The following is a 25,875-nucleotide window of genomic DNA, read 5'->3' as shown; positions in this document are numbered from 1 at the left end:
ACAAGGAGATGAGCTGGTGAGTCAGAAGAGATGACAACATCTGGCAGGAGTACAGAGAAAAGATGCTAGGAGCAATGCAGACTGCAAAATTCCTTTCGAAAAGCTTGGTTGTTTGGGATGCACTGGAGTGCTTTACAAGGATGTGTACTGCTGAACAAAAGAAAAGGGTAATTCACTCTAAATACAGACCATGCTCATTAAATGAAGGAGGATAGCTACAGTGTGAGACTAGGAATTACAAGTCCTTCTCTCATATTGCTGACTGTGTGTGACTCAAAGTCAGGCACTTTAACTGAACCTTCTCAGTAAAACAGGGTTAGTAATACCCTCACATCCCTGTAAAGCATCATAAAACCTCTGGATGGTGTGTGCTTTAAATGCAAGTATCATCATTATAATGCTCTACTATTAAAGCAACAAGTTGGGCCAGTGTTCCCTGGTGAAGGTTATTCTCAGCTATCAAATAAAAGTTCCCTAGCTGGCTCTCCATGCTCATTAATCAGAAAAAGTTTATGCAATGTATTGATTTCGGAGTAGATGGGTTAGAGTATCGTTGAAGAAAAAATTTACAACAAATTGAAGGTGATTGTAAGAATTGTAATGGAATAGGGCGGTCTACTGAACGAACTCTCCAAATGTTTGTGGGTTTTGCACAAAAACCCCTGTGAAGTTGCTGTGAGCAAAGAAACTTGCCATGCTGAGAGAACTGCATATCAAAGCTGAGCACAGAATAGAGGGGGAGGGAATCTGAGATTTCCCAGCCTTTAGTTAGTCAGTTCAATCATTTACTAGGATTTTTAAAGTAATTAAAGCCCATATGGGAATGGTACCTGTCCTGGACTGAGTGTGACCACATGGGCTGTTGAGTTCCTAAACTCAGGAAAGCGTTTCAGATCAGGGTTGGCAATGTTGACTTTGCTGAATACGCTGGATTCCTCATAAGGGATCCTGGTGGGATAAAGGAAGCTGGTGTCACCAGGTGGGAAGAGGTGCCACTTTTTCCTGAAAACAGAAAGAAGATGGAAATGTATTCAGTGCCTGTCAGTTACAGCAAAGAACTAAGGGCAGCAGCAAGGTTTTCAATAAAACATAAATCTGCCTTGTTGTGTGAATCTCCTACGCAGCGAGAACACAGGCAGTGCTTATAGGCTCTCCACTAAAAGTGTTTCTGAAGTATTTCACTTTTTAATTTTTCAACTGAAAAGATTTACAGCTTCTCACCAATTATTTTTAAAAGGCGGATAAAATTTACAAAAAAGCTCTCCCATCTGGTTCCTGCTTATTCCCTTCTAAAGAGCAACAGGCAGCATTTACAGGTGCTCAGAGAGCATTAAATATTGCCTTACAAATCAGGAAAAATAATTTCATTAGGGACAACATACCTTCATTCACTGAATGAATAGCTGCTGTCGCCATGTTTGTTGTAAAAGGAGAGCACTGCTGTTTACAATGGTGGCAGTAAAGGAGTATGGATGTATTCTCCTGTTTCTTGTCAGCTTATACAGTCCTTACTTGGCTACAGTCATAAAACCATCATTCAGAGTAAAACTCTCCTTGATGCTCCCTATGTCACAGATGTGGCAACGGCAAAAATAAAACTAGAAACAGCCATAGGTCTCAGCATCTCAAATATCCATTTACTGGGTTTTTGCGTGTGTATTATCAGTACCACATGCTGAAAGCATGGCTTTTGTTGGATAGGGGTTAAGACCTCCCTACCGTGACCAAATGGCCAGGTCAAGCAGGACAGGTCGTTCTGCTTACACTGGCACTTGTCTTCCAGGTGGTTTTCTGTGCACCCAAAGAAGCTGATCAACACACTGCAGCACAGAACCAAGTAGAGCAGAGACAGATCTCCTCATCTCCAGGAGCCAGAATGACATCTCCGTGTCATTTATATAGACCAGATCAGAGAAGAAAAAAAGATATGCCAGAACTGGTGGTGCCAGTTTTATGAGTACTATAAAATAAATGTCTTAGCAGCTCCATGTTATTTAGCAAAAGGAATTTTAGGTGGTTGTACCTCAGTTGGTTGATATAACCAGAAAGAAATACACGAAGGGAAAATTTACTGTGTTTAAAAGTGCCGGACAATTCAGTGCAACAGTGATGCTTGCACTAAGCAATGGAAAAAAAGACTTTGTAGCACATCTGGACAATGTGCACAGCTCTCCTTTGTTTCAAACACTGGCTAGATCTTTTCTTTTTGTCCCTTTCCATGGTGCTCATTTCTGCTCTTTGCATACTTAGAACTGTCAGTTCTAAGTCACTGTCTGAAAATGGGAGAAAGGCAGTCAAATGGCACAAGGAGAGGGGAACAGCACGGTAGCCAGAACTGCAGAGGTTGGCACAAATGGAGTGCCATGAGCTGCTGACATTTCTTGGTTTGCTGGGTGCAAACACACACTAATTCATCTGAAACCTCAGCCCTGCTAGATCCTTCAAAGGGGCAGAAGGAGACTGGGAGGCTCATGGGTTAATCCTGCAGGCTCATGGAAAAGCAATATCATGAAGCAACAAATTAAGAAGCCCAAGGGATGCAAGGAGGAAATTCAAGATAGCAACAAAGGGCTGAGGAGTGGTCCCTGGCTTTCTTGCAAAGGCAAATCTATTTAAGTTCAGCATAAGCTTATTTTCTGTTACAAATCCTGTCTTGTTTGTGAGTCTCAAAAGTGATTCTTTCTGCTCTAGAGAAGTGTGGGATTCACACGCTTGTTGAAGTTTGCCATCTATTTATAGGCTTTGCCATGAACAGGAAAACAACTTTGTCTTTTCAGGCCATGCAAATGCTGCAGGGATTCTCCTGTCCCTGAAAAGAATAAGGAGGGGGTGGGAGCACCCTGGTGAGGAAGGCAAAGTTGCAGTGTGATGCTAGAACTCTGGCTGGAGTTCACCACCTGAAGGTAGAGATCAAAGGGCAGGGCAGGTACTGGGTCTAGATTGCTATAGTACACCCAGTATTTATGTTGATCCTTAGGGTGTATTTTGGCATGTAAATATCAGTTTTCATTGAGAATTCTGGCTCCTATATACATCTCAGTGTCTGGACTTCAACGCATAACACTGACTGATGCCACAAGCAGTCCTGGGGACTGGCTGCAGCACTAAGAGCAGTGCCGAGGGGCTTCCAGAGTGTCTCTGCTGCACATTCAACCAAGGACCTGAGGGTTCTTTACAGGCATGAGTGAAAGCTGGTTTGAGAGCTAAAGAGAATTACTCTGCTTACAGATAAGATGATGACACATTCATTTGCCTCAGGCCTTAATGCCAGTCAGTGCCAGTGCCCAGAAAAGAAAGCAGGATGCCTGCCTGCTGGTCCTGCACCTTAATCACATGGCAGCTGTGACTTAATTGTTTTATAAAACATGTCAGGGCAATTGATCACATTAAATTTCCACTGGCAATTTTTTCCTTCCACCATAAACTAAATCACACCTAAAAAAATGCATGCGACTTTGTTACTATAGAATTACTCCAGTAATAATAGATTGAAAAAAAGACTTGAGGACAATATGCAAGGGCAGCAGAAAAAACACTGAATAAAAAAGACAGTGGGCAAACAGGCAGAAAGAAATAGAAACAAAGCCACATGTCCCCATAATGAGTTTGGAGCCTTACATGTCCCTTTTAACTTTGCTTACTGCTGGCTGCTCCCATCCTGATGTTCCCCCTTCAAATTAACTGTAGCAGCCTGTTAGAAGCTCTTGCACAGAGAAATGTTGTAGTCTGAAGCAGTTTATTTCCATTTTGTTTCTGGGCTTTCTAACTCTTTATCTCCTGATTCCAGTTTCCTGAATTCATAGCTACTAGGAAGATTAAAATGTTCAGTATTGGGTAACATACAGACTGGGATGGAATTTCATCTAACTGAAGAAAATACATCTTACCTTCACACCCCAGTCAAACTCCAAACCCCTAAATTCTGCCACTTCCTACAAAATAGTTCTGATGCTTTTCAGTTACTCAGAGCTCAGAAAATTAAAATGATCAGGTTCTAAAATTAATACTCGAGTAAAAAGTTAGCTTCATAGCATAATCTTTCTTCTGGTATTTGCTCTACGTGCATCTATTTGTTACCTTCCTTGTATCTGCAGCACTAAATTGCAGCCATACGAGTCCAAGTGGCAGGGAGTGTTTGCTCCTTCTGAACCAACCCACAGCGTGCTCTCTTTTCCACTTCTTCCAGGAAAACCAAAGTCAGACCACCTTACATCCTGCAGCAATGAAAAGGATAGTTATGTAAGCTTTACGCAGGTCCACATCCTCTTCTCAGTTCTCTCAGTCTCCTGTGCTCTCCCTCCACCTCTCAGTTCCCCTCTGACTGCTTCAGTTGTTGCTCCTCAGTAGGGGTTCCAGCACGCACAGCCTGTGCCCCTTCCTTCAAAATCCTCCTCTCCAGGACACGTCCACTGATGTTCTTTCTTTTTTTTTTCCCCCCTGTGCAGCCTCCCAAATCTTTGTCTCCATTTCTCATCCCAGCCTTTCATAACTCGAGTTACCTGTTTGTTCTACAGGACTGCCTACCTACTCTGTGGCCACACGTGGTTTCTCTACCTTATTTTCAAACACGTTTCTTTTCCTATTCTCTGCATTAACCATCCACCTAGGCTCAGAACTGCTGTTTGAAAAATCCTTGTATGTGGCACTTAGAAATAGGAAGAAAGGAAGGAAAAACCTCCATCCCTTTTCCAATACAACTTCATAATCCCGACAGCACACCAGTTCTCTGCCTCTCTGCTCCTGCATCAGCTTTCTCCATGCATTTTGGAAACACAGACTTTATCCTATCAGCGCCCCAGTGGCAAACTATTTTTAAGTTCTTTAGCATTTAATAGATGCATTCTTCTTTTGCCTTTGTAGCTGTGGAGGTGGTGAATGTAAAGCAGATTCACTTCCGGGCTTCCTGGTCTCAGGCAAATCACTTCATCTCTGAGCTTTAGGTTTTCCATCTTGAAAAGGAAGGTAGTGATACTTGTTCTGTTTCAGAAAAGCACATTCAGGATCATTCATCCCACCTAATTTTAGGAACCCACTTCAAGCTTGGTTCTTGCTCCTGTCAAAGCAGTCTCTGTCACTGCTTGGAGAAGCCACTCTTTTCCCACTGTCTCTAAACAGAAAATAGGAGTCCAACCTCCTCATTTAAGTATGTAGGCCAGGTGATTGCAGACAGGTGGATGACCATCCTTCATTAAGATCTATGGGTGAGGAAATCTACAGCTAGACATGACTATAATGGTAACTTCACTGTGACTCCGTATTAGGAAAACGAGTGATAGCCTTCCCAAAAATTAGGTGTTGCTCAAGATCTTGAATTTGAGAGCTATTGATTTCAAAGACATCGTTTGAAAAAAAAATGCAGAAGTCTAACATAAACATTTGTCAAAAGCAGCAAAAAATCAAACAGAAAAAGTTGCTCCTATAGATTTCAGCAGCCATAAAATTTAAAATCCAATACAAGTATTTCAGTGATAAAGTTAAGCGTAATACCGTCTCTACACTTTAATCTCACACCTAAATAGCTTTTGTATTTTGTTACAATTTAAGTGGAAAGAAAGCGCACGTAATCAATATTTGACTTAAAAGAACTTTCTGAAAACGCCTCAGCTGTAGTAAACAGTTGAAGCCATTATGGGTAAAATAGTTTTTAACCAACGAGCTGAAAAGGAACTGGTAGGATTTCTGAAATCTCGTCACAGTAGGCTCCTTTCCTACAATAAAAAGCCACAGCCAGAAGAAATGTGCTAAAAGGTGTTCCAACCGTAACAGATGGCACATTACTTGTGAATTATATTTATTTCATTTGCTGCTTATAATGAAGTTAATCTGTGCCCGTATGTCACTTTAAAAGGTCTCATTTCTATTTAAGCTTCGTGCATATATCTCGCTTCTGATTTATATCTCAAACTCTGTAATGAAATATCAACTGAACAAAAAATGTAAGATGCTAGATACTGCTCATAGATTAGAATAATGGAATCATTACCTTAGCCCACACAACTGTAAATGATAAACAGCGCAATCTAAATTTCAAACAACTTCTAAATGGCCCTATTAATCACTATAAATAACAGCACATTTGGCCTTCTTTTCCCCTTCAAGTCACCTTACGTAAATCTAAATAAAATCTAAAATGAAGAAAGGGGTTATCATCAAATTCACACAAGAGTGGAAGAGAATTTCTACAAAGACTTCTTCTGGCTGGTATAAATTGTGTAGTGGTGTTTCAAAATCCATGAGTCTGGAACTGACTGATGTATTTCACTCCCATGCCTAGGAAATTGGCAGATGACACACACCATATTTGCTTGCCTAACACCATCGATTTTTTTCCTTACCAGATTCTGCTTTTAAAAAAATCCATGGCATAACCATTACATCTGTTAATTCTAAAAGAACAGTGCAATCTGTTGCTTGCTATAGGTCAGGTGATGAGGTTGTGGTGTGATACCTACACAGAAATGCAATTCTTGGAGACTTGATTTTGTACTTTAAGGGGAAGAAGGAAGGAGGAAAGAGTTGTTTCCTTCTAGTGTGGGTTTATTGACCAAATGAAGCAGCAGGCTGTCCACGTCTTCTGAGCTGCAGGTATCCTCAGAGCTTTGTGCCATAAAACACAGCAAAATGCTGTCTATGCATATGTCAAATGCAGAAAGTGAAGGCCAAGGAAGAACCACAGACAAATTTGAGACTCAAATTTGGAGAATCCTGAAACATCCCTGAAGCTTCAAAATAATCTTGGAGAATAAGATCTGGTATCAGTTATGTGTTGCTCATGATTCAGGAAAGGTAGGAAAAAGGCTAGGTGCTCCCCCAAACATTGTGGTCCAACCATATAATAAAGGGAAATGAGACAGTGTGAAAAAAAGATTGAGCACTGAGAAGTACCCGTTTTGCTGGTATAAAATACATATAAAAAGCATGGGAAATGCTTTCTGAGGAAATAATTAATTGAAAGAGCTTATCAATTTGCACTCCCCACCATCCCAATGATACAATATTTGCTGAAAATTATGATTCCATCTTCATGACTGAAAGTGTAGAAATGAATAAGGCTTCAATTACTATTCTTCATATCTTTTGATAAAATACACCATTTGTATAGCTATTCTTAATTTTGCCCTCTTGTAAGCAGTAGTAGAGAGAATGTAGATGAACCAATACACTGAAATAGCAGATAGCCACTGACAAAGTGAAAGAAAATACACCAGCAAGGTGTCCTAATACCTGCATTTGGAAACAAGTATAGATTATCATAGAATTATTAAGGTTGGAAGATCTAAGATCATCTAGTCCAACTATCAAGACGTCACCCATGCATGTGACTCAGTGCTCTCTGAGCCTGCTCTTGAAGTCCTCCCTCCAGTCACAGAACTGTGGAGGGCTAAATGAGGAGTGGTGCCAATCCAACAGCTGGTTTTGTTAGATCTGGTATTGGTCTCAAGCTTACAGGGAGACACAGAATTTTGGCTGGCAGCCTCGTGGTACTAGCCTGAAAGTCAATAGCTTTACTATTTAAATAGTCAGAGGGAATTGCAGCAGAAGTTTCAGAAGCTATGCTAGATAATTTGCAGTGATAAAAGGTAGTAGGAGCTAATATGAATGCTTTACCTGGAAAACTTCCTCCTTGTCTTCAAATATCCTAGCAATGTATTTGTAGTCAGCGTAAGCCCAATATTTGGAGTGCTTGAAACAACTGAACGGTCCAGAGAGACAAGAAGGCTGTCTGCTACTCCAAGCCAAAAACTCTTCAAGAGTAGCCTTCACATAGCTACAGCTGGTTTCAAACTGGGGTACTAGAACGACAAAAGAAAAACCAAACATCGCAATGAATGCAAAACTAGTCAAAATAATAAGTACTTTCTCTGTTGGCCCTGGGTAAATGTAACATGAAATACAAAGCAGGAATAGGTAGCTTGACTCTGGTCAATAAAACGGTTCTCATCATCAAACTTATAATTAGTTCTGAGATTATTGGTTTTTCATTAAGGTTTAAGTGAACCAGAGAAGTTCACTTAAACTGTTATCTTGAACTTGCTGTGAGCTAAAAGCACACCAATAGTTACTGCTGCTCATGTGCAAGGCACCATTAAGCACAGGGACTCAATAATACATCCACAACTCCTAAACATCTTAGACTCCATCCTTTACATGGTTTCTGTTCTCAAATGTGAGCTGTAAATGCATACACAAGTGCAGATTGCAGTGCATACTGTACCCCTTCTTTTGTCTCCATGGATTTTTGTAGCTGGACTTGTTCATTTTTACCTTTCCCAGGTAAAGCATGACTAAATCAACACATCAATGCATAGGAAGCAAAGTATGGAGCCACACGCATGTCAGTGATCCGTTTAAAATGCTGTGTGTATCTATTTTTCATTTGGAACAGAAGAAATGGTCATGTGGTGTTCCTTGCCAGACAAAAGAGCAGCATTACTGGCAGTATTTTGCTCCATTGTGCTTTGGTCACGCTGCCTGATACAGCCTTCCAGCTCATGGTCAGGTCACTTGGAAGACCTACAAGATAACCTCCATCACAGCAGGCTTTCCTTCTGGTTATCTGACATCTTCATTTCCCACAGCTGCTAATTGTGCCAGCTTCAAAGAGACTTATCCAACATTTTAAAAAGCTCCAAAATTACTGTACTATAACCACTATGGAGGATAAAAATTACTGCAGTCTATGTGCATGACAATGACAGAGCTGCAGTTTAACCTTGTGTAACTGGCATAGAGCTGTTCAAAAATGGGATCCTTTCACTGTCACGCAGCAGCAGCAGCTCTTAGTTCTTTACTACTCTCATTTTGTTATCACAGCCATTCCCATGCAGTCTCCTACATTTGTTCTTATTCCTTTTGGGTGGGAAAACAGCTTTTGCAAACCCTTATCACCATCATTCTGTCATTTTCCATTGTAGTAGACTAGGTAGCAGTTTTCCTTCCCCTTGCTATCAAATTCATTAACTAAAACATGCCAGATAAGCCCCACTATTCAGCATTATGTCACCCGGGTCTCTGCAGTATAAGGGCTCCCTAACCTAGGAACTGCATGCAAGACACACAAATTGCCTGCAGTAACCAAAAAACCCTGTATCTGATTCTGTCTCCATGTTGCAGTTCAATGCTGTCTCCTGATATCGAGTCATTAATGCAATGCACATCATTTCACTAACAGATGTTCTGATGGAAAAATTAGATAAAAGATACAAGCACTATTGAAGGTGGCTCAATATCTGTATTATTTTGATGAGAACAAAGAGTGCTCAAGACACTGCCTATTTTCCTAGATAACTCAGGAGCAAGTATTTTAAAAGCAAGAAATATGCTCTTTCTAGCTTCCAATGTATTTCACTCTGAGCTTTATTTCAAAAAATCCAACTGTGAATGGCAATACCATCTTCCAGGATACAGTCTTTTCAAGGCAACATTCTTCATTTAATTTATAGCTAGTTCGATACTGAGGTGTGGGTGCTTATGGAAAAATAAATATTCGCCCTCTAGTCTGCCTTTGAAAGATCCCATCAGGAGGACTGTGTTCAGGCCTGGGGCTCCCAGCACAAGAAGGATACAGAGCTGTTGGAGCAGGTCCAGAGGAGTGCTGCAAGGATGATCAGAGGCTTGGAGCGCCTCTCCTATGAAGACAGGCTTAGGGAGTTGGGGCTCTGGGGAGAACGCATTGTGGCCTTCCAGTATATAAAAAGAGGCCTATAAGAAAGCTGGAGAGGGAAAGGACAAGGCTTTAAAGTGAAAGAAGGTAGATTTAGATTAGATATAAAGAAGAAATTCTTCACTATGAGGGTGGTGAGGCACTGGAATGTGTGGGGTTGGAACGAGGTGGTTTTTATGGCTCCTTCCAATACAAACCATCCTGTGATTCTGTGACTACAATATCTGTAGGCTTGAAGGAGGGAAGGAACAGCAGCTCCTCCTGAGTTAAGGTCTAGACCTGACAGATGTCAAGTTGTTTTCTACTCAGAGATACTATTTGCAGAGTACATCAAGGAAAACGTATGAGAAAAGGTAATAGCCTTAGAAAATATCCTAAAGCTCTAGTAAAAATGAAAGTGGAATGTCTCTGTTTCTTTAAGCTTAGAAGAGAACCAAGTATCTATTCACAGCTGCTGCAGAATTAAAATTATTTAATCGAATAATCCAAGCCAAGAATAACAATTTAACATTACGATGAAGCACAGGCACACTCATAAACCAAAAGACTGTCCATCCACATCTAACCCCAGCTTCACATGGTATTTATTCAGCCTACAGTATTTGTGTTATCCTCACAGCTTTCTATTCAGCAGTGGAATCTGTAGCCACTCTCAGGTCTGAATTCTACTGTCCTTGGTGGCGAATCTCCTTGTGCAGGTTGTCTAAGTTGCAGCCCTTTCCTATCCAGCTGTGTATCTGACAGCTCCGCAACAGCATCTCTAAGAAAAAACTTCCTCCACAGATCTCATGACTCACAGCTGATCAGCACGACAGTCTCTTGCTCTTTCCAGCTTCTTCACAGTAAGTGCTCCATTTATTCATTTCAATAAGCAACCAGATAAATGGTCAAAATTAGAAGTCTGTAGGAAAAAAAAAAAAAAGCCCATTTTGAGGAAGCTTTTCTTCTTCCTTTGTAGATGTTGGTATTTTCTGGGCCGCCATCAGATACGTGAGCTATACTGCTGCGTTTTCTCTGCCAGAAACTCAACTTCAATAGCTGCTGCTCACCCAGTTAGCCTGACTCAGAAAAATAAATATTTTAGCCTGGCTGGAATTAAATAGGTACTGATTTTTTTATTAATTGCACCTTTTTTGCTCTTGAAATGGATGCTGGTATTCTCTTTGGAGGTATCTTATCTCTGTCAATTTTTAATCCTCTGATTACATTTTTTTTTTCCTCTAACAGACACATTCTGTTTAACTTGTGTAATCAGACAGAACACTATCAAACACCTACACTTAGGTGTGTATAAATAATTCAAGCAAACAATTCACACATACTGCTAGCTCCCATGTTTTCCATGTTTCACCTGCCAAATACACCTTCTTCTGTGTGCCTGAAGAAGTTCCAAATCAGCAAGAAAAGCAAATACCAAAATCTAATCAGCTCTCGCTGAGTTGCAGTGTTTTCAGTTCTCACTTTGTTATACTAAGGAGCCTTCACAGAATCACCCGGGTTGGAAGGGACCCCAAGGATCATGTAGTTCCAACCCCCCTGCCTAGCAGGGCCACCAAACATACACATTCAGATCAGGTTGCCCAGGACCCCGTCCAACCTGGCCTTAAACACGTCCAAGGACGGGGCATCCACAACCTCCCTGGGCAGCCCGTTCCAGGGCCTAACCACTCTCCTAGTAAAGAACTTTCCCCTAACATCCAACCTAAATCTTCCCTCCTTCAACTTAAAACCATTTCCCCTAGTCCTGCTGTTGTCAGCCCTTTTGAAGAGTTTACTCCCCTCCTGGGTGTAGGTTCCCTTCAGGTATTGATAGGCTGCAATGAGGTCACCCTGCAGCCTTCTCTTCTCCAGGCTGAACAAGCCCAACTCCCTCAGCCTGTCCTCATAGGGGAGGTGCTCCAGCCCCCTGATCATCTTAGTCGCTCTCCTCTGGACCCTTTCCAAAATCTCAATGTCTTTCTTGCACTGAGGGCTCCACACCTGGACACAGTACTCCAGATGGGGCCTCACAAGAGCCGAGTAGAGAGGGACAATCACCTCCCTGTCCCTGCTGGCCACCCCTCTCCTGATGGAGCCCAGGATCCCATTTGCCTTTCGAGCTGCCAGAGCGCACTGCTGGCTCATGTTCAGGATTCCCCCAACAAGTTGCAGATGTGTTACCAAAGAAAGATGAGAAATTGTTGTAGGAAGAAGTTTCAAATTATTTAGGATTTTCCAGATGAACTTAATAATCTCAGAAACTCCGAAGCAGTCATCTTAGTGACACGAAAATGCATTCACATGGAAGAAAACAGTTTGCTTCTGCATGTTTCCAATTGAGTGCCAGGTGCGGTGCCAACTAATCTTAAGTCTATTCTAGTCTAAGGTCAATTAATTTAGTGTTAACGTAGAAGGGATACTCAGAGTACATTCAACATAATATTCAATGTAACTGAGTTGTATTCTGCTGTCGCTTTATCTAACCACACCACTGCCTCTGTTTCATCTGCAAAAGTTGGAGTGAGCAAATATAAGAAAGAAAGGCCCTCATTGAAAAACTGTTATACAAGAGTGAGATCAAGTATTTTCCAAATGACATGAAATGCATTACATTATTTCAGACTCTGAGATGGTTTGGCTAACGGCTTCACTAACACAACCTTACAGTGCAAATCTTTTATAGCAACACAAGTTGCATTCAGTTATAGTACAATTCCTGACAGCCTTACCCATCTTCCTGAAGACACTTCTAGCTCACATTAGCAAGTAATGGAGGTTCTTGGAGACAAATTGATTGCTGACTAGGAATCAATGCCTTTAGGAAAATGTAAAATACAGACAGATGCAGTTCCAAGGTACAACTTCAAGTGTAAGCCATATCCTTAGTGGCTATGTTATTCTTAAGTGATGAGTTTTAGCCACTTAGTTGGTACCAACAGTCCGTCACTTACCCACAACTCTGTGAATCTCATCAGAAGCTTTCCTAGTTGGAACACTCATCTGTCACTCAAAAATGCCCACTGATAAATGCAGACTAGGACCTGAACTATCCTTGTACCCGTGCTCGTTCCGCACATTGGAACTCAGGTACATTAACAAGATGTCAAGGAAAATGTCACATATATGCGATGTTTACTTTCTTCGCTGCTGGAAACTGGTGAGTGCCTCCAGTGTTTTGTGCAAGAACTGGTTGATACCTCTCTGAAGTACAGTCACACTGATGGAGACTTGTACCAACATATTAATTCTACAACTCAGCTCTCTTGTCTATAGAATGTGGATAAATAACACTTGCTTCCCCAAGGGATGATACAGGGATCATTAATCCAAGCTGGTAATATGCTTTGAAATTCTAAAATGCTAAGCATTTCTCCTCTAACACTTCTTTCTGTTTCATCACTTCTCTTGCAAAAATTGAACATGAAATATTATTACCATCATGATGTGAAGAAAGGAAATTTCATGGTGTTGTAATATAATATGATGTAATCCAACCACTTCCATAGGAGTGGCAGAGCCTCTTCTGGAGTCTCTATGCAGTCCCTATGCTCCAGGAAAGTGGTGGTCCAACTGAAGAAGGTTAGAAGAGATAGATAATAGCTAGAAGAGGTGTAGAAAAAACTTGACTTATACTGAACATTTTTTAAAACCTGGGGGTTATTGGCCTAGGAAAAAAATACTAAAGAGATCGAAGAGAGAGAATATATTTCATGGGAAAGGGAGAAAGCAGGGAACAAATTGTATTTTGGCCTGTGGTTGGGAGGGCTAAGGATATAAAGAGCCTAAAATAAGCACTGAATAACCTCTGAAGTGGCTACCTGATTGCCATTTTGGATTTTGTATCTTCCCAGCCTGGTCTGAAACTCTGCGCATGGATACATCATGACTAGTACTGTATAGCTACAAAGATAGTAGCTGTAGTATTTAAAATCAACTGTAAAACTGGCCTTTCTGCTCTGGCATGCTTATATATCTCTGAGTGAATCTTAACCTTGTGATTCTATGATTCTATGAGGGTTTAGAGCTGAAGTTGTTATACTGGCATCAGATGACTTTATTTGTACTTCTATAACATTTTTCATCACAGGATTTTAAAAGCACCAAAAGCTATCAGAGTCTTATCAAGCCTTTAGTAGGAAGGTATTATATCTACATTTTATGGGTGAAAAAAAGATAGCCTGTTTAGTCATCTAATTTTTTAATGCACAAAGTTTGTGTATGTAGAAATTCAGTCAGTGTGAACATCTAAATCACATAAAAGAACAAGACCAAACACATTCTACACAGCAAGGAAAAGAAACTGAGACTGTTGATTCCTGTATGTTAGTGTTATCTACCACATTTCCCACTACAAATAAGCACACAAGAAAGGAAAGTTCAGTGTTGGCCAAATTTACTGACTAAAAATCAAAAACTATGATGAAAAGTAATACATTAGAAAGTGAACAGTGATAACAGAGAGGCAGAGAATTTGAAAAAAAGAAAATGTTTAAGTCTCACCTAAATCCATTGTCTTCAGTCCTATCCTGAACTGTATTGTTTTTCCACCCAGCATCGCAGAAAGGTGTTTCACATCCCAGTGCAGGGCTGGCCAGTCACCAACCATGTTACAGAAGACTGCAGGTTGCTGCAGTGACATCACAATTTCCTTGGCTTTCTCAGGAGTAAATGGTTTGACATCTTCACCTTTGTAGGGAAAAAAAATAATACAACCAATCACAACCACAGCTGTGGATAAATGATGTATGATACATGATGTGTTACCTATTATCTCCCACAGCATGAGAATCGTTAAGAACGAATACTTAATCTTTTGTAGTTGATTTTTTCACTTATTGCATTTGCAAAGACATCTATGTAACATTTCTAGTGCAAACACTGGAAGAATATTCCTACACTATATTTCAATTTAAAGCAGTGTACTGGTACTCAAAATGTAAAATAAATAAATAACAGAATAGGCATATGCTTACAATTTTCACTTCTATGTGGGCAGTAAAGCACTGCAATCAAATGGTTTACAATTAGGCTTCTGATAAAAAACAAACTTATGAATAATGTCCAGAGTTTAGAGAACATAAATTTTATGAGTAACAATCTTTATGTCCAGAATTCTTTCCAAGAAATGCAGAGCATTGTCAGAGGTAGCAAGCCAGGTTCCTATGCATTTAATTTAAAGAAATTGCAGTGCAACAAAAAGCAGCAGGTATTTCTGAAGTGTTTTAAAATTTCTTTTCATCTGTGCAATTTTAGAAAAAGAAAATTGTGCCAATCCAGGAAGTATGTTAATTTGAGATTTCAATTTAGTCCTTTGTTGCTCAGAGATTTATGTGCCCCACTGAAACTGTCAGGCTGAAATGCGAGCAACCTTGAATAAACTCAGCACTTTTAGAACAACTTTCCTTTAGGGACATATTGAGAAGGAAAACCTGTTTAAAAATAAAAATAATGTTGCAGCTCCATAGAACTGAAGCAGTGGACTACAAATCTGGATCATAAAAAAAAAATCTATTCATATTTTAACCTCTATTAAAGTTAACTCACCCAGAATTTGTACCCATATAATGTCTAATATTTAACATTCTGATTAAATGCACCCGGTTCCCCATGACTTGAATAAAACAAACCAATTTGCTCACTCTATTTAGGGGCCAAATTATGGTCTGGCATGTGCAATGGGTTAAACAAATACAGAACAAGTAAATCTACCTTGCCACCTGGTGCTATTTGTGCCCTTTGTGTGTCAGTCCCACGTGGGCAGCAGTCTTTTCCAGCAGGAGAAGACCCACTGGGAACAAGGGGCACTAGGGAAAATTATTCAGGATATTGTGTCTTGGTGGAAGTGTTTCCAGAGACAGCTAAAGGCTTATGAGCAGGCCCAAGTGCATGTGCTGGTATGGCCACAGAGAGCTGGGGCCAGGCATGGGAAGAGGGCAAACTTGGCATGTTTCTTTACAGTGACGTTGCTTAATGACTAAAAGTGAGGCTCAGTACAGATCTGAATGCTGCCATGGGGATTTGTACAGCCTCTTCCATCCTCAGGCGGTGCAATCATAATGCTGTATGCAGGTGGGGTTCATGGTGTGCGAGCTGTCTGGCCTTGTGTATCCTTCAGCTTTTCTAACTTGTTAAAACGAAATCGCTCCTGGTCAGGCAAAGTTTATCACTGCATGTCTGTCCTTTCTACATGTGGGCACAAATCCACAGAAACACTTTGCTTTGGAGAATTTCATAGAGCAAAATTTTGTGTTGATTCTGTAATTTCTGTCAGTGTTGGGATGTGCTCTGTAAAAGCAGAAATTTTACTGGGAGAAACAGGGAGTGACTGAAGCCAACTGTTCATTCTGTGTGGCTTCCTTCCAATGTGATTGCCACAGACATACTGTGCTTTTGGAAGATGTGGTTTTAACCACAGTGAATATACAGTGGGACAGTTTGTATCAGCACCAAACAGAAAAGAAACCCATAATGCAACTAACTAAATGGTCTCTCCTATACTGAATGTTAGCTGGAGGTTTTTGTCACGTCACAACATTTGACTCAGCTGTAAACTTATTTCCCTATAAAAGAATATATAGAAATATATAGAAACAATGAATGAATACGAGCAGTCCACCTCAGAATGGCAGTCATTCCTCTCTTCAAGTAGTACTACAGTCGTGGTTAAATGAGTGTGTATCTTTTCCTGATATACATAAAATAATCACATTCAATACACACACTGCTCATATAATCAGCACTGGAATTCAAAACATTTTAGAAAATTTAAAGCATTAGATAAATAAACATTACTGTTTTGGAAAAGACAAATGGGGATTCTTGCCAATTTTGTAGAAAGAACCTTTAAGTGTCTTGATTCAGTTTTATGTATTCCTTGGTGAGAACTACCGACAGTTAAACGTAATTCTTTCCCCATAATATTTGTCATGAATATCTAAATGCCTGGAACTGAAAAGGCACACAATAAAAAGTAAATATCGTATACTACATCACATAGATATTTTGATAATTTGGACAACTCTGCTGACAATCAACACAGATTTCTGGAAGAACTATAGACTGTAGGAGTGGTAAAAGATTAAAGAGAAGGTCTGAAGATAGGTATCTCTTGAAAGAGGTATCAGCAGAAACATTTGTAATCTTAAATGATAATAATAATCTTTTCCTTTGCTGCTCTTGTCATAGCTTCACAAAGACCTCACAAGTTGTGTTTCTCGATATTAGGTAGAGTTGATAGCAACCGATTCCTAGGGAAAAGCTGAGATTTAATAGCATGTATAAGGGTATTGACTTTTGACACCGATGTGTATAAGCAAAATGCGTATAAATAAAGTATGTAGCAGAGAGACCAAATGTCCTTGGGAAACCCTGATTATTACAGATGAAATTCTTGGAGGACATGAGGCTAGCAGGAGAGGACAGAAATGCACATTCCTTCTGAAAAGAAAAAAAACAACAGCTGGAGTCTTCATTCTCACAGCTGTACTCTGATCCAAAAGAGAAGAGGAATACTGTTAAATTAGTTCTTTCCATCACACTCAACAACTGACATGGCTTCACATTACAAAAGAAGCAGGAACCATTTGCCTAATGTTGTGACTTTATGCAGGCCATGTATAATATCCAACCAGGAACTGAAAAACTGAACCAAGTTTTACCCTAGTCTTGTAACTGTGACAACTCAAATAATTGGCGAAACATGTAGGTGTTCTTTGGAAAGGTAACACAGTGTGAAACAGAGATCTTCCAATTAGAAAAACAAAGCTCTCCAGTCATCTTTACCTAAAGTGTTGTCAAATATGAAGTCTCGGCCAGATTTCAGCACTGAGAGGAGGAAAAGAATAGTGACCAATTTGCTAAGTACTTTCCAGTAGACTTTGTGTTTCTAAGAGGAAAACTAATTTTATGTTTCTGATTAACAGTTTTTCAGATTAACTGAGTGGGGTTTGGGAATAAAGAGTTTAGCACAGCAGGCAGTCTGAAGAAAAGTGGACTTGATCAAAGTTGTTTCAGAAGTTAAATGCACTATCGTTAGAAAGCTAAATGTACTCTCATTCATTTAAAATAATTTAGCAAACTACGAGGGTTCATTAGTGAGTGGTAATTGGCTTCTGCCAAAACACCCTGCTGCTTAAATATATGATTTAATTGAGAGGTATTAAAATTGTTTTCTAAAGGAGGAAGTGCAATCCTGATAGCATATTTGGTATAAGCATTGTCAATTTCTGTTTTTTTTTCTTTCAAATCCATAAAGCTTCATCATCCTTATTTCTTTAAAAGAAAAACAAAAAAAGTGTACTGCATAAAAAATTAAAAGAAAAAAATTGGTATTTTGAAGGGGTTAATGCAGAGCAGTCAAGTCACTCAAGAAATCTAACTTCCATAGTCTTACAAATCCAACAGCTAGGAATGGGGGATGGCAGAATTCCCCAAACCAAAGAGAAGTGACTTGGTTTTAAGGTCAGACTTACTGAATTCTCTGTACATTAAAGCTGTAAATGAAAAAAAATCTTCATGTGATTGCAACATTCTGCATTACAATCAGACTAATCTGGGCAAACAGTGCACCTAAATATAAACAAGTAGTTTTCAGGATATATTATACCAACAGCCAGGTACTTCCTCCTGACCACTTATTGCTGTCCACTACAACTTTTGATTCTGGGTATGGCAGCACTGCACAGATAGCTCAGCCCAGGGGCATCAAAACTAGATCTGCATGGATATTTTGGTTACTGCAGGATAGCTGTTACATGGAGCCTATCAGGACATACTGGTCAAACACCCTTCTGCACCGGTAAGACAGGCACCTAAAGACTCCGGTAGCCTGAAGGAAGCACACCCTTCCTTGTTCTCCACTGAGCAAGGGGAACAAAATAAAAGATCAGTCTATCTTTCTCAGGAAAGTTCTGGGAGTGCAGAGGAAGCTGTATTTGCATTCACCTTTCAGCCCTGGATCTCACTTTTTCTTACAGCAAGCCCATGTGACTCAAGACATGAAGATAAGAGCATGGGCTATGCCCTCAAACCACAAACTGTCCTTAAGATACAGAAAAGGGAATTGCTACCAGACTTCTTAGGGTGGAGAATGAGGCAGGACGCTGAATACACTGGCAGGGACTGGCAGATCATGCATGAACTTAAGAAATTCCTTCCTACATCCCCTGAGTCTCTTCCTAGAAAGCTTCTGTCCTGTTCTGCTCCCATGCTGTACTGCACTTCTAGAAAGCAGTTTCATCTGGCCAAAGTTAACAAGGTGCTGAACAGACCTCACTTCTCCTGGTCTCCTGTAGTACGAGAAATGCCTTCCTCTCCCCTGTTGTCCTTGTAACTCCTGCCTTCATCTCTGGCGTTTCAAATTCCCCCTTCTCCTCCACATCCCCCAAAATGAGGAAAATGAAAAGACATACAATTGAGGTAAGTGATATTAAATATATTTGCAATGATCTTTGTATACATCTTATTGGCAAAATTGCTGAAAGTACAGTGAAGCATAATGAGACTGCAGCACTTGTCAGACAAATTGAATTTCATTTACTTTTGAAGGAAAAGACCGTGGCCTTCAGCCAGAGCCTTCCAACAGGATAATAAAGAGTTTATCCAACAGGGTGGATTTCTTTCTTAAGCCAGGCTACTGTAGAACCACCTTTCTGCCTGTTTGGCATGGAAATCACACTCGTGCTGCTGGGCAAATTCGGTAGCACCCCTATTCCTTCCCAATGCTTCACAGGCACTCATAGATGTTTTTCACAACCTTCCCAACGTGAGAAATTTAATGCAAACTGAGTATAACATTATGCTTGGAAGTAAGGGAATTAATGCACCACAGAACTGGCATCTATGTTTCTAAGAAAAAAATAATCTGCTTGTAAATAACGTATATTTCTATTACTTTTCCTATTCCTTGTTAGTAGTAAATACAAATGCACTACTCTTACATTGATGAATACACTGCATAATATTCAGTGCCAAAAATTCTGAGTATATTGTTGTCCTGTGCTGCAAACTTAATTGACAAGAACTTCAAAGTGGAAGCAACAAAAGAAATGAAATGTAAAATATAGCACTTTCCCCTAAGCTATTGCAGTAAGTAGTCAATAATAGTCAATAGTATTCTAAAAACACATTTTTCCTGTAAGTAGTCAATAATGCAACTGAGCCTTTAGAATGCGACAGAAGGGAATGGCAGAAGTATACAGGACTTTGTTCATTATTATGAACGTAGAATGTACAGTCTGGTTAGTTCCCAACTAGAGTCCTTTGGAGTTACAACTGTCCAAATGAAATTATATCTTTGAAGGATTAACAGAAATATTTTAGAATTACACAGATTATTACACTGAAAGAAACTGGGAAGATTCACCATGTGAGCCTCCAGAAAGTTTCTGAAGTGCACAATTACTACTGTGCACAAATGAGGTATGAGATTCTGGGATTGCCAATATTACAGGAAATAAAGCTAAAAGCTTGGCTATTGCTACATCTGTTTAGACTATTTCTTTTGTCATGGCTAAAGCAGAAGTCAGCTAAACCTTTGTTATAAGTTGCTATTTGCTTTTCTAAAGGTTCTCATCCAACAACGCACTGGGGATGTATTTCTTATGTACTTGTTACCAGAAACAAAGGGGAAATTGTCTTTGAAGAACTTCTTTCTATGTTTTGTTTTGAATCTTGGAGTTCACATAAGGAATGTAAAATCTTGCTCTAATACAGCATAGAGCTAAGGACACATGACCTAACACTGCTCACTAAAATCTGAATCACCAAGCTCTTGTAACTTGACGTTCAATCTTAACTTTTCATTAATGTTAGACAGGTTTCTTAATAGAAATATTCAACACAGAAGAAACTCTGTTTCTTCTGAAAATAGTTCCTTTCACAACTTTCCATACAACAAGCTGTTGTTAGTGGTGTCATAGCATACCTATTGTATGACAGCTGTGCATGACTGGCCAGACAACAGAATTCTGCATATGCAAACACCCTAATGCTGAGATCATTGCAGCAGGGCTAAGTGGCTCCTTGCTGCTATGATGTGAGACAACAGGAGAACAATGTCAAAGTCTGATCAGAAATGAGAAACACATTCACCAGCGACACAATGCACAGACCAGTGCCACAGCAAATTGACTAGCTCTTCTTGCTGGCATCAGAGAGATTATGAGACCAATATTGAGGCAGTCCCAGCTCAAGAAAACGTGGAGATTTTCACTCTGTATTCCCAAATCAGGCCTAGCATCCTGGTGTGACCCAGCTCATTTCCATCATTCTCAGGTTTTTAGAAAGACAGGAAATCATCAATCTTCAGAGTTTGATTTCCCTAACGCAACTGTGAGATGAAAATATTCTACTGATGTTTGCAGTTTCTTAGAGCTCCAAATAAAGTAAAAGAACTATTCAGTAACTCTGAATGAAGTGGAAGAACATTGGGACCATGGCCCACTGAACTTCTGCTCCCACGTAACCTCTCTAAAATACCCAAGACCTGGATCTGACTTTTGCATATTACTTTCAAGAGCTGAAGAACCCACAGCATGGTGTACAGGGAATCTGGTGAGATGCCTTTTATTAGCCAACCACCAAAGTCGACTTCACATAGAACAATAAGCTACCTCACATCTACCCAAAGGATGCTGCAATGGGATCTGGCTAAGCACAAACCTATGATCATCTCCCCTGTAATGGTCACTGTACAGTGTGGACATGCACAGGCTCCAGACTAAAGGTAAAAATGAGTATCTACTGGAAAATACTGATATTTGAATTTAAACTGTCCGGCTTCCGTATTTTCCTTTATTTGATAGCAGAAAAACAAAACAAAATAAGGAAGTAATGTAAAAACATTTTGTCTCAAAGTATAAAGGAATCGTTGGATGACTGTAGAGCTAGAAGTCTAGCTACCCCTCACTGAAAGTTGAGAAAGGTACAGCTTGCAGACTGAAGATGCCAAAATAAGCCAAAAACAGAGCAGATCCTGCTGTGTAACCAGAAGGAAGGGAATGTCAAAATAACATGAGGGAAGGACAGGATTTGTCCATAACTCTTCAAAGGTCTGTGCAAGGGCAGAACGTGAAGAAGAGAACCATTGCATCACTCTGCCACTCAAGTGCTATGTATGAGAACTCTGACACCATACTGTCACAACTCCAACCAAAGCCTAGAAGTTGAGGGAAATCCTTGGAAAACAGGCCTCTTTTTGGATGCTGGAGGGAATATTCAAAATATTAGGAGTTCCCTCATGGGGGACACCCTCCTGGACTGCTCAGCTTAACCACTACACGATAGGAGTGTTTAAGCTGAATTAGGCTCTCCAGGTGCCTCAGGGTTACAACGAATGTGTAAAAACCTTCAGTTTATCTTTTTAAAGACAAGCTGAAAGCAGCACAGTCTGGATGCCAATTCCTAAATGGATCAGCCGGGTGTGCCTCAGGGATGGGATGAGCAATTGGCAGCTCTAACAGCTTCAGTCATGTAATTTTTTCCCATCACTACTAGTCTATCACAGCTAGAGGCCACCAGCTCCTCTTAGGATGAATTCCGGAGGGTTTAGGCTGCATACAGGCAGGTAGGCATGAATATGGAGATGCAACCTTGGGAGCTTTCAGGTCTGAAATGGAGGTACCTACCAATGGATATGCTATTGTGGCTGTGTAGCTGATAACCAGGATGGTGTTCTGTATCACAGTTTTCAATCTAGAAGCCCTAAGTCCATGCAAGTCCTGTTACAGGCATTTAGGTTCTGGGCCAGGAGACGAAATAACCTTTCCACTTGCCTGAGTAATATGTGCACTTCATCTGATAATATTCAAATCTCTTTAGCTACATTATAATGAGGTTAAAGTAAAAAAAGATTTCCCCACCCCACATATTACAAATGTCAGTAATGAGAACAGTAAAAATGTCACCACACGGTGAAAAGAGTGAAATTAGCATATTTGGAGAAGTATTATGCCCATGAGTGAAATAATGCAATCAGCTAGCTGCAAGATAAAGCTAATTTGGTTTCCAACAGTTTATCAACAATGCACTGCTCCTTTACATTAACAAATTTAAACAGTACCATATCCTGCAAACAAGAATAATTCACACAGAATATTACGCTGTGTTAATTAAATAGCTGGAACAGAAAAGGTCAGGCCATGACTGAAAGATCTGCGTATGGGTTGTAAAGCTATGAGAAAGATGGAGCGATTTAGAATCAGGCAGTTAAAATAAATTATTCAAAACATGATTAATTCAGTAGTAAATAAACCAAGATTTTCCAAGTCTATTTTAATGCCCCCTTTCTTTTGTCAGTTTCTCAGAAACCTCCCTCTCCTGCTGGCTCATGCGCGAGCCAAAATATCTTTAAAACTGTCATATGGTGAAGTGACTTAGATAAGTTATCAAAGAATTATCCTGCTTATATTCAAGTTTTCATTTTTCTATGCAGGTATTGGAGGCAAGAGGCACATTTTGCAGTTAAAGAACACAGCAAAGCCTCACCTTCCTTATTTCTGCTACTAGAATAAACAAGACATCACTATAATTACTACAGTTAATTGAAAAATGTCCAGAGAAAAACATTTTTTTACTTTGTTTACTTCTGCAAATGACAGCACTTTGTCTTTGGCACGATGCCACCAAATCAATTAAATTATAGTACTAACATGGCCATTTTAAATTGAGAGAATATTTTGGCATGGGCTGAACTACACTGAAGCAGTAAAGTATAAAGACTGCCAGGCAAAACAGGGAATTAATCTGACTTGGAACCCCAACACACTGCGGAATACACATCAGTCATAATCAAGGCTGAACCTCATCCAGTATTTTTACTGTATTTTATTTTTGTACACATAATTGTACACGGCAAGCCTAAATTTTACTTTGCATTCATTTTACATTCGTCTGTTATTTATTTGTGCATAAACTTTATTTTCCCTTGAAAATATCCTGAAGTTTTCTAGCTAAAACCTTACTTTCATTTTGATCACATTTCTGATGATTTCAGCTGATACTCGTTTCCTTTTCCCACCCTTAGTGTTTGCAGCTTCTAAATGGACCCGCAGTCGAGCAAACAGAACTAGATGGGCTAAACAATATGCAATGTCTGCATGTTTGGGTTTTCTGGAGGGGAGGGAGAGGGGTATTTATGGGAATACGTGGTTTTGGCTGCAAAGCCGTGGGTTGGGCACGATGTCTGAATTTCAATCATGTGCTGCCAATGTATTATCAGAATTACAGCATTAGCATTGCCATCTAAAACCAGCCCGCGTGGGTCCCACCATTTAGCTCTTCCCAATTAAGCACACGGGCATTTATCAAACCAATCTTTGTGACAGAATTCCTACGTGAGCCAAACAGAAATACGTCATTTTTTAAGGGAAGACGAAGCATTGTGCAGCGCATGAGCCATTAATTTTATGACAAGTGCAGATGGTAGATATACAGATAAATACTCATACAACCTAATTAAATGAACATATACTTCAGCCTATTTAAACGATAATAGTTCCTAATGAGCTCAGCGCAGCTCACATGGCCGTATATTCATCTGAATTCTCTTAAAATGGATTTACGTGCAGGCAGTAACCGAACCCTGGTGGGGTTTTTATTCCAATCCAGTCCATAGCTGATTTTTATCCTCTTCATTACAGCACAGCTCTGACAGCTGCGAGGCACAGACACCCATTTAGGTGCGCTCCATCCATCCCGTGCACTTCTAGATACTAAGAGGCACAACCGCAAAACAGCCCCCTTCAAGCCTTAACGCACTCGTCTCCTGGAACGAAACAAAAGGTTACTTGGAACCCTGCGGTGCGAGACGAGGCCGGGCCTTCCGCAGTAACTGCGGGTTCGGGAGCCGGGGCACAGCCACCAGGCCTCAGCAGACGAGCTAACTAAACCGCGTCTCTCGCCCAGCAGGGCCGCACCCCGGGCCGGCGGGCACCTACCGAGCGCGGCGGGGCCGCCGCTGTCCGCCCCGGCCATAGCCGTTCAGTTCCCTTCCGCACCGCCCTCACCGACGGCCGAGCGGGCCTAGCCCGGAGCGGACCGGCCCCACGAGGCGTCCCCCGGCCGCGCTCCCCTCCCCGGCGCCGCTTTCCTCCTCCCCTCGCCGCCGGAGGAAGGAGGCGGCCGCCGGCCCTCCCCGACCGCGCATGCGGCTGTGCCGGGCCGGGGCAGCGCCGCCGCGCTCCGGGCTTCAAGTGCGGGCGTCCCCGGCCCCCTACCCTCCGCCCCGGCGGGCCGCCCCGGCAGATGGGCTTAGGCTGGAGCAGCGCGGAGGAGCGGCAGCCGCTCCTGCGGCCCCCGCCGCCCCCACCGGCAGCGCAGCGGCGGCCGCAGCCTCGGGGGCCGGCGGGGGGCCCGGCCGTGCCGGTTCCCGTTCGGCGGTTGGCGCCGGCCGCGGGCCGCGTGTACGGGCGGCGGTGGTTGGTGCTGCTGCTCTTCTCGCTGCTGGGCTTCTCGCAGGGCCTGGTGTGGAACAGCTGGGGCCCCATCCAGAACTCGGCCCGCCTGGCCTTCGGTTTCAGCGGCTGGGACATCGCCCTGCTCGTCTTCTGGGGGCCCATCGGCTTCGTGCCCTGCTTCTTCTTCATGTGGCTGATGGACAAGAAGGGTGAGCGCTGCGGGGTGCGGCGGGGCCGGGTCGGGCGGGGACGCGGCGGGGCCCGGCTGCTGAGAGCCGCGAGGCCGGGCGGGCCGGTGAAGGTGGGTGAGGTGACCTCGGTGAGGATTGATGCTCCAGGGGCATCGAGAGTGCTGCTTTAGGGATGCACCACGTGCATAAGTGAGTCCAAAGCAGTTTGTGAGGCCGGTGTTCGGAGATGTTGCAGAGCTTGGAGCTTTAAGTTCACGTGGAGGTGTTGGTCTCTTCGCTTTGGCGTGTGTGCAGGTGTTTGCCATGGAAATGGTGGCATTCTGTGTTCATTCTGTGTTCTGACAGTCAGCTTTTAGGTTTTTGTGTAAAGGTGTTTGTTAAGGTAAAGTTAGCGATAGGGTGAGAGGGAATGGCCTCATGTTGCACCAGAGGAGGTTTAGGTTGGGTATTAGGAAACATTTCGTCTCAGAAGCAATGGTGTGAGGTATTGGAGTAGGCTGCCCAGGGAGGTGATGCAATCACCATCTCTGGAGGTGTTCAGGAAAAATGGAGATGTGGCACTGAGTTGGTGGGCTGTATTGTTGGTAGGCGGACGGTTGGACTGTAGATGGTCTTAGAGGTCATTTCCAACCTCATTGGTTCTATG

General features: G+C 41.5%; 2 protein-coding genes across 3 annotated transcripts in view; one reads left to right on the top strand and one right to left on the bottom strand.

Annotated features, from left to right (window-relative positions):
- HSPBAP1 (HSPB1 associated protein 1) overlaps nucleotides 1–24,747 on the bottom strand; it is a 33,439-nt gene extending 8,692 nt beyond the window's left edge. Inside the window, exons 1-5 of one of the 2 annotated variants that reach the window (XM_048953850.1) lie at nucleotides 24,580–24,747; nucleotides 14,144–14,329; nucleotides 7,609–7,793; nucleotides 4,078–4,214; nucleotides 831–1,002 (exon numbers count right to left, since the gene is read on the bottom strand). In XM_048953850.1, coding sequence (XP_048809807.1) covers nucleotides 831–1,002; nucleotides 4,078–4,214; nucleotides 7,609–7,793; nucleotides 14,144–14,329; nucleotides 24,580–24,616 — 717 coding nt within the window. In that variant the 5' untranslated portion in view covers nucleotides 24,617–24,747. The remainder of the gene's footprint in view (nucleotides 1–830; nucleotides 1,003–4,077; nucleotides 4,215–7,608; nucleotides 7,794–14,143; nucleotides 14,330–24,579) is intronic. The other variant, XM_048953849.1, reaches the window with a different exon arrangement.
- Nucleotides 24,748–24,769: 22 nt separating this feature from the next.
- The window catches only part of SLC49A4 (solute carrier family 49 member 4), a 58,555-nt gene continuing 57,449 nt past the window's right edge, over nucleotides 24,770–25,875 (top strand). The window contains exon 1 of the mRNA XM_048953851.1: nucleotides 24,770–25,247. Within this exon, the coding sequence (XP_048809808.1) occupies nucleotides 24,887–25,247 (361 nt within the window). The 5' untranslated portion in view covers nucleotides 24,770–24,886. The remainder of the gene's footprint in view (nucleotides 25,248–25,875) is intronic.

Source organism: Lagopus muta, chromosome 8 (genome assembly GCF_023343835.1).
Source record: "Lagopus muta isolate bLagMut1 chromosome 8, bLagMut1 primary, whole genome shotgun sequence".
NCBI lineage: Eukaryota > Metazoa > Chordata > Aves > Galliformes > Phasianidae > Lagopus > Lagopus muta.
The sequence above is the reverse complement of the archived record's forward strand: the minus strand, read 5'-3'. Positions and strand labels throughout refer to the sequence as shown.